This window comes from Colias eurytheme, chromosome 1 (assembly GCF_061535395.1).
Source record: "Colias eurytheme isolate Ceu_HAF_F1 chromosome 1, ilColEury1 Martin Lab GWU primary, whole genome shotgun sequence".
NCBI lineage: Eukaryota > Metazoa > Arthropoda > Insecta > Lepidoptera > Pieridae > Colias > Colias eurytheme.
In genome coordinates, this window is record NC_142980.1 from 12,459,949 (window position 1) to 12,477,490 (window position 17,542).

At 33.1% G+C, this 17,542-nt stretch overlaps 1 protein-coding gene across 2 annotated transcripts; it reads left to right on the forward strand.

Moving 5' to 3' along the window:
• Nucleotides 1–1,207: 1,207 nt before the first annotated feature.
• On the forward strand, nt 1,208–16,527 carry LOC149911304 (USP6 N-terminal-like protein). 2 transcript variants are annotated; one of them, XM_090105120.1, is made up of 6 exons: nt 1,208–1,731; nt 4,346–5,174; nt 5,555–5,790; nt 6,418–6,479; nt 11,311–11,503; nt 14,550–16,527. In XM_090105120.1, exons 1-6 carry the CDS (start codon nt 1,589–1,591, stop codon nt 14,920–14,922), a joined length of 1,836 nt encoding a protein of 611 aa, XP_089961246.1. In that variant the 5' UTR covers nt 1,208–1,588; the 3' UTR covers nt 14,923–16,527. The 2 variants fall into 2 exon arrangements, with proteins under 2 accessions (XP_089961246.1, XP_089961254.1); XM_090105128.1 differs by having other exon boundaries at nt 11,311–11,494.
• Nucleotides 16,528–17,542: the final 1,015 nt, after the last annotated feature.

Consider the following 17,542-nt stretch of genomic DNA (forward strand, 5'->3'; position numbering starts at 1 on the left):
AACAAAAATGACATCAAAAATATCATGAACGTTAAAAATAGTGTTTTTTCTTAATATGTGTGTGTATGTATTATCTTACAAGTGCAATGTATGATACATAAAGACATTTTAAGTTTGAAAAATCAGATGTTTTGCGCGAAGTGACAGTAGTACCCACCTCAACGCTTCGCTTATGAGGCGTGCAAAAAAAAGAAAATTCGTCAATATTGGACTCATCCTTTTACAGCAGATAGAATTGTCAATGGTTTCTTTTATCAGAAATACAATGAACTTCGGATGTACCTATCCCAAAAAATTCTTTGGCTATTAGAGAATGAAAATTCCGCCAAAAGGCCGCCCATTGCGCTTTTTTATTTTTTTTTATTATTGTAACCTTTATGTACTTAGTAATATTTTGTTTCTTGCACAATAAAGTGTTAAATAAATAAATTCAAACTTTTGACAGATTACTGAGTTCATGTTTACCAAACAGTACCTACCTATATAACTACGATGTTTACTGTTGGACAGACGAAACACAAGTGAAGTGCCGGCCGGGCACGAGTGTGCGATTTTATTATCGCAGTGCGCGCGGTACCATACAATTTCATATTCTGCATTTGATTTTCGCGACAATCGCGTCGCGAGCAGTCGCAGCAAAATGTGACAAATCACAATTTTAAAATCGCTGTGATTATTTAATCGCATGTGCGTGCATTGTCATAGTAACTCATACGTTGTATTTCTGCGATAAAATAATCACGCTGCAGAAAGTCGTGGTGCGCGCTAGCTCTACGAACTACGAAGTACCACCACAGTACAGCGTCTTCCATTATTTCCTAAATAATGGTATGGTAATACTGTGGTACCACCATAGATAATAATATGCATTATGCACCCAAACAATAATTAATATGCCCTATTTACGCACGTAATAAAATATCTCTAACCAACTTTTCATAAAGAATTTTATATGAAAACCAATTTTCGCTGTGTTTCATAATAAGCGGTTGGGAAATATAACCGAAGTCATAATAAAAGGATTCTACTGTATGTAGTTTATTGTTGAATTCTCACATTAAGACTGGATATAGAAGTGTTTTAAATATCTTTAGTTTTGAGGTTCAATTTTATATTCAATGAATATAATGCTAAGAATAAACAACAAACAAACCTTAGTGACTAGTGTTTCTGTATTTCTGTCATTCCATAGTCTGTAGTCGTTGATGGCGGCTTTGAGTGATACCTACCTACATTGAAGTCTGAACTCTGAATCTAGATATCAGGAAATGTTTCATTGGGACTAACAATAATTAAAACGTTGCTCGCGAATTAAAGAACAGCATTTTTAAATATGCTTTAATATCTTCGTCGTACAAAAATAAATAAAACGTGTGACCCTTCAATTTATCTAGCGACATGATTAAATAAAAGGGCGTTATAAACATTATATTTTGTTGGTGGGCAGAATTACAATGTAGTTATGTGTGTCAGCATTTTGGATTTGATAGCGAAGGAATGCGAATTATTATTTTGCGGAGCATTTAAACAATAGTAATAGGGTAGGTGTTGGTCGGTATGTGACACAACTGCAAAAACAAACTGTGTTATGAATGAGGAGGCTCTTCTAGCACGGGCTTCCGAGGAGCGGGAGCGTATCTTCCAGAGATACGAAAGGGGCAGAGAGAATCTCGTCGGTCAAATAGACCCGTGGGAGGACCCTGAGTTCGAGGACTATCACAAAACTGATAGGTAAAGTTGTATATACCTATAATTAAATACACATTTTAATTTATGCTAATCAGACGACATGTAATGCTTGTACGAGTAAAACACAAATTATTTTTTAATCCTCGTTCAAGATCTAAGTCTACATAGCATTAATTAGGTTTTAAGATAAGAATGCATGAAATAGATAAAATTGCGTTTGCGAATTTTTTGCTAATTACAGCGCTGCAGTGATTCAACCCCTTATCACCTATTTTTGAAACCTTTTTAGAGTGACAATTTTTATACAGATGTACTAACATTATTACATTTTCATCTCAATTAAAATGATACATTGTGAAAATATATATTTGAAATAAGTAATTTCCTACTCCTGCTAGTATTATTATATTTAATAACTAACTAGGTTCAAATTAATGATATTTAAAAACCCATATGTTTTATATCTTGTGAAAAAGCCACTCATTCTCTTGTGAAACATATATGATCAATGCATGCTAAGTAGATAAACTTGTTTTGGTGTATTTAAAGAGAAAGTGACTTTCTTAGCACAGATGGCTCATGGAATTTTGCTCACTTTCAACCTTTGCAAAACTTAATAATGGGCTTGTTTTTTTTATTTTTTTTGTAACTGCATATTTTATACATTTAATGTTATTACACTTATGAAAAGGTAAAATAAACTATTGTCATCTACGATAATTATTACATTTTTAGGTTATAGTATATCTCTGCTTATAAATCCAGAATATTTATTATTTTCACAATCATAACAATTATCTAACATCCGGGAAACATGCTAATTAAAATCCAAGTGCAACAAAAATGGTTTCCAAACCATCATGATATTTGGCTATCATATTATAAAATATTAATTTTAAGTCTTTAAATTTTTAACCGACTTCTAAAAAATGGAGGAGGTTATCAATTCGGCCGGGATGTTTTTTTTTAATGTATGTACACTGATTACTCCGATGTTTCTGAACCGATTTACGTGATTCTTTTTTTGTTAGATGCCGGATGGTGTCGAATTGGTCCCATAAAAATTTTATTCTGATTGGCCCAGTAGTTTTTATTTTATAAGCATTTTTGTCTGTATTTGTAAATGTTGCAAGTGCAAGTTTGAAGTCGGTTGTTTTTAACGCAGTTATCACTTGTTTTTTATCTAATTAACCCATTGACCACCGAGCGGCCCGATCGGGCCACAACACGATAGATTTTCTATTGTGTCTGTGATTCCGGGGGCTGAGGAATTAATAGATTAGGATATGTTTTCCTAATCCCAGATATTAGATTACTGACTGTTCCGTAATACCGTAATACCGTAAATATTACCCATCATACAATATATTTCCTGTAGAATTTTATAAGTTCCAGTAGAACCAATCATAAATAAATTATATAACAATTGTTTTATCAACTAAGAAAAAAAATATGGTCAAATTTACAATATTGCAATGCAACAGTTTTTATTTTTCCTATATTTTTGGTGAATAAAAAACAAGTTTGTGTTACTTCATACTCCTGCAAGTATGTGTAAAATGAAAAGAAAATTTAAATGCTCTATGCATTACTTATTAAAAAATTATGTTAGATCAATATGATAAAGAAAACATATGAAAAGTGGATTACAGTTGAAATTTGCTAATAAGCTTCAACTTTTACCATTATTTAGGTTGTAGTAATAATACATTATGTATTATTAATAAAGATAATTTTGTATTATGTGTAGAACTTGTGATTGACATAACTAAAATAAAATTTATTTAAATTTTATCTTTGTTTTACTGATTATAGTCGAGCCAATTTAATAGGCAACATTTGAAGTCTATCAATTTTATCTTTGTAGGGTGGTAACCTGCTTAAAAACATTAATTAAAGTTAATTATTCGATACGGACTTGAAACATTTGTCAACCGAACTTGAAACACATGTCAATTTTAAAATTCATCAGGCGACTTGTGTCGGTCATTATTATTATAAACTAGCGGTCCGCCCCGGCTTCGCCCGTGGTACATATTTACGTTTTCTCTACATAAAAACCATCCTCGTACTTCAAGGAATATAATAAAAAAAGAATTATCGAAATCGGTTCAGCCGTTCTCGAGTTATGCGCTTACCAACACATTTTGCGATTCGTTTTTATAAATAAGAGGAAAAAAAATATATGTAATCGTAATTATTATTGAAAAACGTTAAGCAAATGTGCAGTTCTAAGAAAACAAAATATCATGTTATTCTATGTTGTTGTTACTAGGTTACATTGTTGAATATCGTTGAACTGTCAAATGTTGTTTATAAAAATGGCTCTACTATAATAAACATTTCTCTTTAATTACATGCCACCTAGCCATGGGCACATTAATTGTTTCCTGTATGCAATAATGCTTAGCAAAGACATATTATTAAAAAAATATGGCGCTCTGCGAAGGTGTTATTAACAAAAGCATTTATTCTTGCGATTTCAACTGCTTAGAACCTGTCAAAATATTTGCATTTGCCTATTTGGTTAGTAATTAGTTGACTGTGTAACAAATCAATTTTTTTATTTATTTTTTTCCACAGAATATATACATATTATAATATACATACTTCACTTACATAAATACATTTCATTAGATTTGTGATTTATCTACAGGTATGGGTTTATCCACGATGAGCGGTTGCCGCAAAAAACGGCGCCGCAAAAGATCAACGTTGAAGTCGAGAGGGAGAAAAAATGGGTCAAGATGCTTGGCTCATGGGACTCTCCCACAACAAAAGAAAAGCTACATAGAAGAATTTATAAAGGCATTCCAAATTCATTAAGGAGTAAGATATGGTGCAAACTGTTAGATGTTAACCGAATAAAGTCTGAGAATCTCGGGAAATACAGAGAGATGTTAAAATTGGCCAAGACATGGTCGACGGACGTCAGGCAGATAGATTCAGATGTAAATAGGCAGTTTCGTGAACACCAGTTCTACAGAGAGAGATATTCAGAAAAGCAGTGTTCATTGTTCAATGTTCTATGTGCTTACAGCATGTACAATTCCGAAGTAGGCTATTGCCAAGGCATGTCAGGTTTAGCCGGTGTTCTGCTTATGTATATGGACGAAGAAGACGCGTTCTGGGCTTTAGCGATATTATTATCTGATAAGAAGTATGCCATGCATGGATTGTATATTGAAGGATTTCCAAAGTTAACAAGATTCCTTGAGCATCACGATAAAATACTCACAAAGTTCATGCCTAAGCTCAAGTTTCATTTCGATAAGTATGGCCTAGATGCCATATTGTACTCTCTCAAATGGTATTTTGTATGTTTTGTTGAACGAGTTCCATTCAGTCTTTGTTTGCGAGTATGGGATATATATTTACTGGATGGAGAGCGTGTTATAACAGCTATGGCATATGCTATTCTTAAGCTCCATAAAAAAGCCATAATGAAGTTGAATGATATGGATCTTATTGTAAATTATATCCAGGTAAATTTGATATAATTTTTGAATATAAAATTTGTAAACATGTGTATTTGCTTCACCTATTTTTTTTAAGTGACCTATAGAGTTGAAATCTGTCTTAAGCTTATTAAGACTTCAGCTAAATTGTTTAAACTCACTGATGCATGTCTGCCTCTCATTGACATAATTACAATTGATTGTATTGATTTGAATTTGATAAGGTCATAAACGTACAAAAGAAACATTTGTTCGTCCATTAAAACAGTTATTAATTTTACTTTTGCATTTTATGCCTATTTTTGTAGTCATAACTTAGATTGTTGTAAAATCACCTATAAGGTATATCTTGTAAACTTATTTCTTTTTAAATGAAATGAAGCATGACTACAACTAATTTGTTTCAGGTTAAATTACATAAGGATTTCGGTTTCGAGGACGACATAGTCATATACAACTTAGAGAGGTCCATGGATGAGTTGAAACGGGCGAAGCTCGATTATCCTGGGCCTCCGCCCCCCGCCGAGTTGCCTAAGAGACAACTAGGAACGTTCGTGGAACCGGACAAGAAATCCAAGATTGGTCAGAGGGCTGAGAACTTTTCGGATGCCGAGAAACAAGCTAGAGCTACAGTGATTTTAAGGTAATGTAATATATAACTATACAGTACTATATGGTGTGATGTGAGTGAGCAATAGTTCATTGGTTTGTTTAAAAAAAAACAAAAATTGTATCTTTTAAGTTTTTTTCATACAAAAAAAAATATACATTTTTCGTGTCAACTTTTATGTAATGTGCTTATGAAATACATAGTATTTTTTTTCAACAACGCGTCATCATTCTCTGTCTTTCTTATGGGTTCAATAAAAATATCAAAGAATCAGATGAAACCATGTGTTTTCTACATTAATTCTCGGTCCTTATGATTTTTAGTCTTTTATATCTACCTATATCAAATAAATGGATGAACCGATTTTGATAAAATTTGACTTATTCTTACTGATAGGTAGGTTCACTTTCATTTAATATATCACTTAGGTATATTCGACAAATTTAGTTTTTTTCATTCCCACTTTTACCCCTATATACCTGGGAATAATAAATGGATGAACCGATTTTGATACACTTTATCTAAGAACCAGCGTCGGAAAATATGCTGCCTAACAAAAAAACCGCATCTAATTCGGATTACGGTGGCGGTGGCCGGTGACACATAGCGGCACAACACCTTATCAGTTTTTAACACTAATTCCACTAAAATAAATTCCAGGCGTGAAAAAGCGGCCATAGATCTGCAGGAGCTGCGCGTATCGCAAAGCGACACGGTGTCAGGTAATTTGGAGTCGCCGCCCACATCGAGGACTACCTCCGATGAGAGCTTGGGCTCCGATCGGTTCACGCATCTGTGAATTACCGTACTGTGGTGACACGTTGACTTGTAGTTATAGTTGTTTGGTTACGTAAATGCCTGGTTAGACCTTATTAGATGATGTTCTGTTTTACTATAGGCACAGAATACATAATAGTAGCTAAACGCTACAGAACGGACACTCTCCGTCCCCCGCCAAAATTAAACACTTACCTCACCCCGCACGATAATGTCAACAGTCAACAGTCTAAAAATGGTCCGCATTTTTCTGCAACGAAAATTGACAACATTAATCAAATTAACTTAAAGTAATTTTATTATTTTGGATTTGTGATTATCGTTTTTCGAGATTTTGTGCTGTTTACGGATGTATTTCATCAGAAAAACGCGAATTTTTTTACGCTAGTCACAAATGTGCCAACCAAAAAGCGTTAACACACACATTTGCAGTCTCTACAGTGTGACTGTCAAAACGATAATTTTGTATGGAGTTTCCGGGGTGTGGTATAGGTTCGTGTGGTATTGGTTTTATAAACAGCTGGTTAAATGAATGACTTGTAGTAATTGTTGTTTGGTTAGGGCAATGCCTTATTAGATGATGTTCTGTTTTACTATAGGAGAGTGTGTAAGCTGTTTTAAATATTGTTTTACTATAGGAGAGTGTGGTAGATTTAAAAGAATCCAGAATCCAAAGATCCAGTAACCGGAATAACTTTTTTAAATGTTCTATATTGCAAGTCTTGATTGATCAAATGCTTTATATTTATAAATAGCCTATGTTGTAGACTTCTCGAGTGATTGATCAAATTGTCTGATAGGTTTTCTGTATAATGTTCTATTTTGACTTATATAGGTAGGTTGATGTCTTAAATAGGTTTTTTTAAACATTCAGTCATATGCTGATTGAACATACTGCCACGTAGATTGATTAAATAAAGTATCTTATGGATATGGGTAAATGTTTTAAATAAGTTTTTATAAAGATTACACATTGCCTTTTTTAATTGATATTGAATGAGTGTTTTTGCTATGAGTTGTTAAGTTTAAATTAAATAATATAATATCATTGAAATTCTATATTGAACGTAATTTAGTAGATAGCGTAAATCTTGTAAATATCAAATGTGGTAAACGAATAAATAATTAACCACTCAAATAAAAACATCATTAAAATATTAATCATAATCTCTTTCAGTATACACAAAATTAAAGATTAATAGAATAGGTACTAGTTAACCAAATAAATTTTGTTTTTATGCAGCATTTACTATGAATCTCATAAGACATATTTTATTCTTCTATTACTCATATTAAATACATACATTTAATCTATACTAAACATCCAACGTAATAAACATTAATATAAAATATTTTAAAATTATAAACTACTATTTAATCACTTCAGTATTCAGATTAATAAAGTAAGGCTTTCATAATTATTAATCCCTGATTAACCTTACGACAAAACAGCGATTAACAGCAGTTAAGGATCACTTCGAATATTAACCAGTGGTTAGAAGTTAAACAACGTTCAAGTCACGAATTTATTTAGTTTTATTATAAAAATGTGTCATCACAGTCGGATAAATGCTTTTTACTTTTTATTTTGTAGTTATAAGTAGAAATGCGTGCGAGATATACATTTGTTTTGAAGTAAACATTTTGCATGGTTATTTAAAATGTTATTTTGTTGTTACACCAGTTTGTAGATGTAAAGGTATGTACAGTATTTTAGTGCATTTTCTTAATATAACCTCATCCATGTATTAACAGCATTGTTGGATCAATATGTGATCGACCTAAAAGTACAAATTATATATACTTATATATTTGTATACGATTGTATGAAAATCGAGTTATGAAGTATGTGGTTATCAATAAACCATTATCGCATAGCGGTTATATTATGTTTTTTCATCCGTTATGAGCAATGTTAAATTGTATTTTGATATAACAACACGTGCCCAAGTAAATTGTTAGGTAAATAAGGGTACTTTGTTAGACTGCCTGTAACTTGTTATTATGTTCTTTCGAAAGAAAAAATCTTTTATTATATATTTATCGCGAATAAAATGACCTTGTATTAACTAGCATACATACAAAGCTCGGTTTTGTGTGCATGTATGTGATTAACTTTTTAATCATTTTTGAGGAACGTAAAAAACTTTATTCCTTCGTTTATCCTTTTCCGATTTTCATGTTTTACGTAGTTATTGAAAGCGGTATTTATTTTCATTTTAATAGAAGCTAACGTTTAAAGTTTATTCTATTTTGGATTATCTTAAGGGCGCTTGACACATTTTTCCATTTCACATTTATCCGGGTCAAGATGCGAGGCCACTTTGCGTTTAAAACATGAAGTAAAAGATTTTTTATACTGTAGTGTATAAACTGTCGGCTAGTTTATAGTTTCTATAAAAAATCAATTTCTTTTTTTTAATTCTTGCTATAACAATCGTTTCTTAATTACTTTCAAATTACGTAGTTTAAAACGATTGACGGTTTATAGAAAACCGCTCTTTTTTGTTGTAGATAGATACATATCTTTTTATTATTCCTCAATTAACATTACGTTTTAGCACTGCAGCTATAAATACAGTTTTCTTCATATATAATTACGTTTTTGTTCTTCCTTCATGTATGATCAAACATATCTGTATAGGAGGGTCCAGTAACTATAATTTCAAGCGTTTTTAATAAAATGATAAGGGCATGCTGAGATTTGTTCGCTATAAACATATACAGCATAGCGTGTATATCGTAAAGTGAATAAATTGCACTTAAGTCGAGTAGGCATTTAGAAACGCTTTTAAGATATATTTAATTTTACAAAATAGATATAGATCACTATGAAGATATAGGTATTTATACACATAATACATCTTATATACAAGGTATAGACATGGTAAATACATGGTCGTCTTGTTTCTAATTAAGACTGAGTTCCATTTAAGTACCATGTGTGGAATTATGTCACAATGAGGATTTAGGTAATCAATTACTCCTAATTTGTACTTTCGCTCTGGCTTGCCAAAAATATTTTAATGTGTTCGTAGTAACAATTTAAGTAAGCATTTAACGTATGCACACATTTATTTCATTTTCTTAATCTGTGCAATCTATGTCTATGTTCGTATTTTTAATCTATCTTCTTTAGTCTTTTATTTTTTTTTTCTTTATATTTTCACAAACGTTTTACAATAATAATACTTTACTTCTTGTCTATTTTATATATTGTGGTATCATTTCCTAAAATCCGAAGAGAACTAACTCAATACTTTTTTCTGAGTTATTGGATAGAGGTATCATAAAAAAAACAGATTCTCAAATCATCACGTTAGTAAATGACTGACACATAAAGTTAAATCGTTATCACAAATAAAATACTGTCACTGAAAACATATTTAAGGTTACATTTAAGTTAAATCTTTACGTATTCTCAAAAAGCCATTAGTCGTTAATTTTAATGAAACCTTAATCATAGGCATAAGTATAGATCTATTATATGTAAATAATTATAATCGTTCAGTATTAGCGGATCATGCGATACGTACTGAGTATGTGAAGCTAATGGGTTATTGTACAATAAGGAACGTGATATATTACTGTTCACGAGCAGAGCCTGGTCACAAGCTTGTGTGATACGCAGGTACATGCAACGCGATATGACAGTGTGGTACTTATGTTGCTTGCCCGATCCGTTCTGTTCTCACTTCATTCATACACTCGGTTTATTCATTACTATAGTTTTATGCACTAGCATGGTTTGGGCGGTACGGAGGTGGGTTTATGTCATAATTAACAACTGTTCTACTAATTACAGTTATAAGTTTTATTTAACCTGCGCGTTCTTACTAACAAGGAATCCTTGGCTCTTTAATGTTATACGCATTGATTTCTTCTCACTCGCACATATTTAATCTTACGCAAACTCTTTTGTATAAAAATCTCTGCTCCCTGTTTTCCCTTAGTACGTTAGTTTTATCACATAAACCCACCCCCTATAATCGTCTTTCTTGTATTGTAATGCATTCTTTTTTTTTAGTTGTAAGAGTTATTGAACGTACCTTTTGGAAGTTTTAGGTTTTAATAAAATATTAATACTGTATATGCAATTTTATTCATATTTTAACAGTGTAATGTAAAATTAACTCAACTTTCATTTTACCTCAAATAAACGCCAGTATTAGCCCACAAATAGGCGTATTTCCTTCGCGTACCCTGTTTAAAGTTGTTCTAAAGTTTAATATCTGTTCGCAGATTGTAAAAATGATGAGGCCCTCCCTCTCCACACTTCCCAAGCTTCGATGAACATTATCCTGAGTTCCTCACCCGAAAATCCTCCGATTAACCTCGACGCTAGTCCAAGTTATTTAATAAATAAACGAAAGCATAAAGTGCAAAATAAACGGAAACGTCGATACTAGTGATTAATATTTAATTATGAAGTATATTATACGTATTGAGCAGAGATTTTTATTTTATACGAAATTATTGCATGTGCGCTTACAGCACAGTTTTCGCTTAAAAATGTGTGTGTGTCGCGGAAGAAGCGAGGTGAGTAATCAATGTTTTGCATGTACGTTGCATCATCATTACGCTTATTGTTACAGTGTTATTATGGATATATGTACTATTAATAATTTTACCATAACATCTTTTGTATTCAAAATAAGTTATTAACCAAAACTTGTCACTTTCAAATGTAAAAAGACGCGACATAAAGCGTGTTCTTGTAACATATATCCATAGGAGTGTGTAGCTAGTAGTGAGCGGAGCGGGCGCGTGTTACAGAGCACAGCGGCGCGGCGGCGCGCTGCGAGGACTCGGCGTCGGCGCTGGGCTCGCGGCGCTCGCTCGCGGACACGAGCGTCACGAGCACGGCCGACCTGAGCGTGTTCTCGAGCGGGCGGTCGCACGCGCCGGACAACTCGCTCGACACGCACAGCAACGTCAGCGACGCGGACGACGGCACTGGGTCAGATGGGTGAGATGTTTTGTGTAGTGCTAGCGGCGATGGGCGGAGCGGAGTGCGTTCTAACCTTGTAAGCGCGTGCTCGGGTTGAGGACTTGGAGGGTAGAACGTGTAGGTGTAAAGGACGCAATGGAATGAATATTTTTGAAGTGAAACTTCTTTATCGGGGTTGGAAAAAATTTAGTGTAACATTTTTTCGTTACGCGTGATATTTTTCCGTTACGCGCCATCTTTTTCTTATCCCTACCACGCGTGATTCGACGTATTTCTGTAAAGTTGCATATAGTAAATTATTTTTAGAATGTTATAACTGAGTCTAATCGAATTTACTTCTTATAGATGAGCGCTTTGAAATATATGATTGTTTTAATGCGTCAGGTCGTTTTGTTCCATTTTTGTTTGTCATAAAGGGGTAAACATTAACTACCGTTGTAGTATCGCGTTGTTTAATGGTTTATTGATTTCCGATAAGTATCAATAAATTAATAGTGTGAACTGGAAAACACATTAAGGTCAGCAGTAGGTTTTACCGTACCGTTTACATATTGCGACGACGCGATCCATTTAAACAACTAAAACGTTTATTATCACGAATAATTAATGATTGCTCCGCTCCGCCTTGATGGTAAAGTACCTGGTATGCCATTTTCCCATTAGACTATGACACTTGTGTACAATGTAAATTAAACAAAAAATTATGGTAAAACTACATTTGAAATAGAGGTTACATAACGTACATATTTTGTTCAGGTACCCACATTTGATAAAGTACAGAAGTGTCGGAATCTAAGCAGCTTTACACTTTTTGAATTTACAGTATTTCTGTGTACAGGCTCAGGGTAAACGGTATGAGTATCCCTTATTCCCTTTAGCACTTCTTATACCCTAGTAACTACGTAGATGCTATTAGGAGGGTGGTTTTTAGCATTATTTTTATTTATATCATAACATACAAATAATTACGACGAAGTGAAAACAAAACTATATATTTTTCTGGTTAAGTACTTGTATATCAGTGAATGATTACAAATTATACGTTTCAAATATTAACGACAGTAATTGTATAATGGCCTTGTAACAGTTTCTACAATGTGTTTAATTCAAGGTAACTTTGTTAAGTTTATGATTATGGTGATAATTAATGAATTATAATAATAGATATAGAAGGGCCGTTTGTCTTGTTAATAATTATCATGGTCGTTTATTTTGAACTAGCGGTCCGCCCCGGCTTCGCCCGTGGTACTTACGTTTTCTCTACATAAAAACCATCCTTGTACTTCAAGGAATATAATAAAAAAAGAATTATCGAAATCGGTTCAGCCGTTCTCGAGTTATGCGCTTACCAACACATTTTGCGATTCATTTTTATATTTTTGAATAACGAGGCTCTTGAATTATATGAAAATTATTGTACAGTTTTTTTTAAGTTTCTTATACCATCCTATAAGTATTCTCGAGTTACGCACCTAGTACTTAGATAATTTATATGTGGGTTTGTCTTCCTATACAACTGTACCTTCACTATTTACTTCACGTTATAGTATTGCACAGGTTCACATAAATGTTCACACTTGTAACAATGTCCAAAAGTATTACAGGCTATGGCATAGAATAATGTATATAACCAATGTTATATAAAATATGCTAAGTAATTGTAATAGTTGAATGGTATTGGGTTGATTTTATTGTTATATGGGTTTTCTTCTTTCAGAGATATTTCTCAGATGTTACACTTTTTCATGGTATTGGCACAATAGGAAAATCGCGGCGGATTTAAAAAATATGTTATTTATTTTTACAAATTGTATGTATTATTGTCATAATTTCTAGACTCTCTCCCTTAATCGTAATTAAAATCTTAGTTTCGTTTCTTTTGCGTTTCTACTAACAATGCATAATTACATAGACTATCTTTTCTCTATGTAATTATAATTATATATATATATATCGGTTTATAATTATACGATGTGTAATACTTTTGGTCGTGAATGTTTTCCTTGTTGAACGTATTTACTTAACTTTCTAGATGTTATTCTTCTTAGAACTTTTATGATTGTATGCACTTATGACCTATTCTATATAAGTATAATAATGACCTATTCTATATAAGTATAATAACAAATATAACGAACGACGAAGTACCAGGTTAGCATAAAGCAGGAAAAGTTTTGTTGAATATTAAATTGTTATTGCGATAAATCAAGGTGGGGTCCAAAGGATCGATACAAAGCGGTTCGATGGCAGAGTTGGCGGTCGAACTCAAAAACCACAATATCCTAAAACGGTCAGCCACGGGCACTATACACGAGGGAGGTGGGTCGCCGCTATTTAGGGTTGCCAATCTGGAGAATATAGTATTCTGTGACCGATTTCAATCCAACGGAAGCAAATCGAGGTAAAGCTTTGCTACATTTTACCTTTATTTTGCCAACTACGGAGCTCGTGAAATGCACTAGTTTTCTTCTAATACTATATTGCAGTATTCTGTTGGCAACCCTACATTCACAGTGCATCTGCCCACATCTGCCCGCTCATGTAGAACGCTGCGATGATGCACGACCCAGTCAATAAAGTCATAATAAGCTATATCAATATGAGGATGAACCAAAAATAAGAGTATTCACAGGCACATTTATTTACGCGTTACAAGTATTTCTCAATCGGCATACAATATTATTGAAAAGTTAAATTAAATGATATTATGCCTGTATTGACTACAACATCTTCGATATAATCATAGCTTAGCGTTCTGCCGTTCTTTACAATTGCGTTGCTGATACATTATCTCCATACGCCGATAGATGCTGACGCTAGGATTCACTTAGCCGCGGCAATGCTCCAGCTCCCCTAGACAAGTGGCTTTCTATTAGCGTAAAGTTGAATAGAATAGATTATGAATGTATGAGATTGACGTTTGATTACGACGACGACTACGATTTATTACGTCAATCTCATACATTCATAATCTATTCTATTCAACTTTACGCTAATAGAAAGCCACTTTTCTAGGGGGGCAGGTTGGAAACTCTCTAACTGTGTTTTCGCGATGAATTTTCAGGTCCGGTATCTGCGGTCTAAGCATACAGAGGGTTTCCACGGCCAATTCGACGCCGCGGGCCACTCCGTACCCGCCTTCAGTTTCTCCCATGTCAGAGGACGTTGTTCGCATCCACGTGACATACAACCCGCTTGCAGCCAGCCCTTCGCACTTGCAGCCCGTCAGCCCGTCCAAGTACAAGGGCTACACTGAGATACACCATAAGCCAGCGACCCTCGGCTTCTACACCTCGAACGGTACTAACATGCCCTCCGACAATAGGATACGCATTCAAGTCCCTTCTGAAGAACTCCTGACGCCAGTCGTCGACTCTGGCCGCATCATCTCGCCACGGTACATCGAATCTCATTCGGGAATATATGATATTAAATAGATTTAGCACGCTTTTAGGTGTTGAGTACAAAATTTGGGAATATTGAGTAGCGATGTTGAGTTTGCGATTGCTTTGCGCATATTTTTGGTCATATTATTAAAGACTGTAGGATGTATGTTTTTATATTAATATTATTTCGTGTAGGAATTGCAATGAGGTTTTTTAAATGGTTTTATTGGAGTTAGGTTAAATCACCAAGAGTATATTCGATTTAGATATCGTTTATCTTTCGTTTAGTCTGTTTACAACGTTTTGGTAAATCTTGAGTAGTAAAAAGTAATTTTATAAACCTTAATTATTCATTCCGTGAATCGACACCTAATATTAAAAGTAAGATGTCAGTATTTTTGTATTAACTTTTAAAGTATTAGCGCATGTTATTTCTATGTAGACGTGTGATGATCTGATTTTTATAACTAATATCTTTATTTGAGTACAAAATTACTCATAGTACACGCTTGGAGCATTGTATTTAGTTTCTGCACTGAATGTTTAACCAAAGCATGTTAAGGGATAGTTTATACAATATGCCTTTACAACCACGGGATTGTTGATTGAATTTGATAAAATGAATCGTATATTACTCAAATTTGTTGTATAAATGTTGTTCAAATGTTATCGCTCGTAAAGTGAGCCTTGCTCTAATACAGGACCTTACGAACCTACAGTGAGAAACGCAATAATATCAGTCTAACTGTTAAACTAGGTGTAATATATGTTACCGTTCATAGCCGTGTTTGAATGTGTAAGTCGAGTGTTTTCCAATCTTATTTCCTTCCACACGGAAAACTGTGCAAGCCTAGTTTGCGCAGGTACGAGGAAACGTGTGCACGGCCCTTTAGCTTCAAATTAGGAAAAGTCTAGATGATAGATCAATTTCGTTAATTATAAAATGAGAGACACTCGCAGTATGCCTTGGAAATAATAAAACATATATAGTTAGATATGTAGGCAAATAGTTATTATAGTAAATTATTGTTTATTGGTAATACATTAAGGTTTAAGGTTGGAAAACACTGGTTTTATGAAGTATTCTGGAAGTGGGTGAGATTTAGTCATTGCGTACACGATCTTTTGTGTGGAACATTTTGTATTTGTTATTATAAGCATATTACAACACGATTAAATTAATGTGATTGGTCAATTGACATTATTTATTTTATTCTTTTGATACTACAATATACACAAACTTGTTAGTACGTAGTTTGCAAAACTGTGCATTAATATATATGCATTTTTACACTGTGTTAAACGTGGATATATAGATAATAGGAAGCGTATCAAGTGTCAATGAAACTAGAGTTCATGATAGCAATTAGATATCAAACATCAAAAAATGGTAGTTTTTACTAAATATGTTTATGAAATATTCAAATAAGGGCTGATTTTTCAATCCTTGGTTAAAACTTATTCATCGAATAACGTATTAAACTACCATTTCAAAAATGTATTCTAATTGTCCGTATTTGACAGTTTACAGGTGACATTTTAAAATTTTCGTGTAAGTAATACTTTATTGGACGGATAAATTTTAACCAAGGATTGAAAAATCAGCCCTAAATAACATTTTCAATTTAATCGAGTTGTACGTGTGCTCCGTATATTAAGTATCATATTAGTTTTATTCCACTAGGATCTCCTTATTTGGTTCTTCTCGAAAAATATATCGTACCTTATACCTCGTATTCTGAATATTGCAATGAAATGTTTATTTTATTAACTTGAATCTATTATTTTCTACTTCTAACTATTACAAACGTCTTTCACTTCATTTCCCTTCTCTCATTCTGATTATTATAGACTGACTTAAGAAGATCAAACCAGTGTTTACTACCAGTATACTGTTCAGTGTACTTTGGCAATTTGGCCATTAAAAAGGATAATAATAACGTCAGATAGAAGAGATCTCATAATGTCAGAATATCATCAAATATGGGTATTTCATTTTGGGAACAGCTTGTATTTTTCAATACTTTGTCGTTTTCATACTTACTTCATTTTCCCTCTGAAATTATTTTCTTCTTGACACGCCAATGTTGTCTGCAGAATGCCTGCAAATTGTAACTGCAGAAAGCTTGAAACTAACTGCTCTATAGTTTGACTTATTTTCGAATATCCAAAAAAGGAGTCCAAGCGGAATGGATATCATTTTAAATATATTATGCAAGCTTAGATATAGTATCACATATTCGATGTAATGGCTTAGTTGTAGTACATGTATATTCGGCCTAAGGTCGATATAATGCTCAGAGTAATTTATTTTATTTACTTTTTATGACAACTCGATATAAGAGTCCACCTCGAATATTATTTTCTTATCTTATTACTTTATGTACCTATGAATATTAAGGATTTTTGCTCATAATTGGATATATTTTTTACGTGAATATGAATTTTGATATGGTTTCGTTTGCTTGATCTGAGAATTTTGTTTTTTTTAGGTTATAAAAAAAATGATGTAAATATCGGAATCTCAATTTTAAATATAGTAATATTTAGTAATCCTGAAATTCACTAGAAATAGGTGGTAACATTTACGAGAATAAACATTTCTATGTTTTAGTAATTGGTTGCAGTTAAGTTGATAACTGGAAAAATTCTCTTGAAAGATTTATATGTA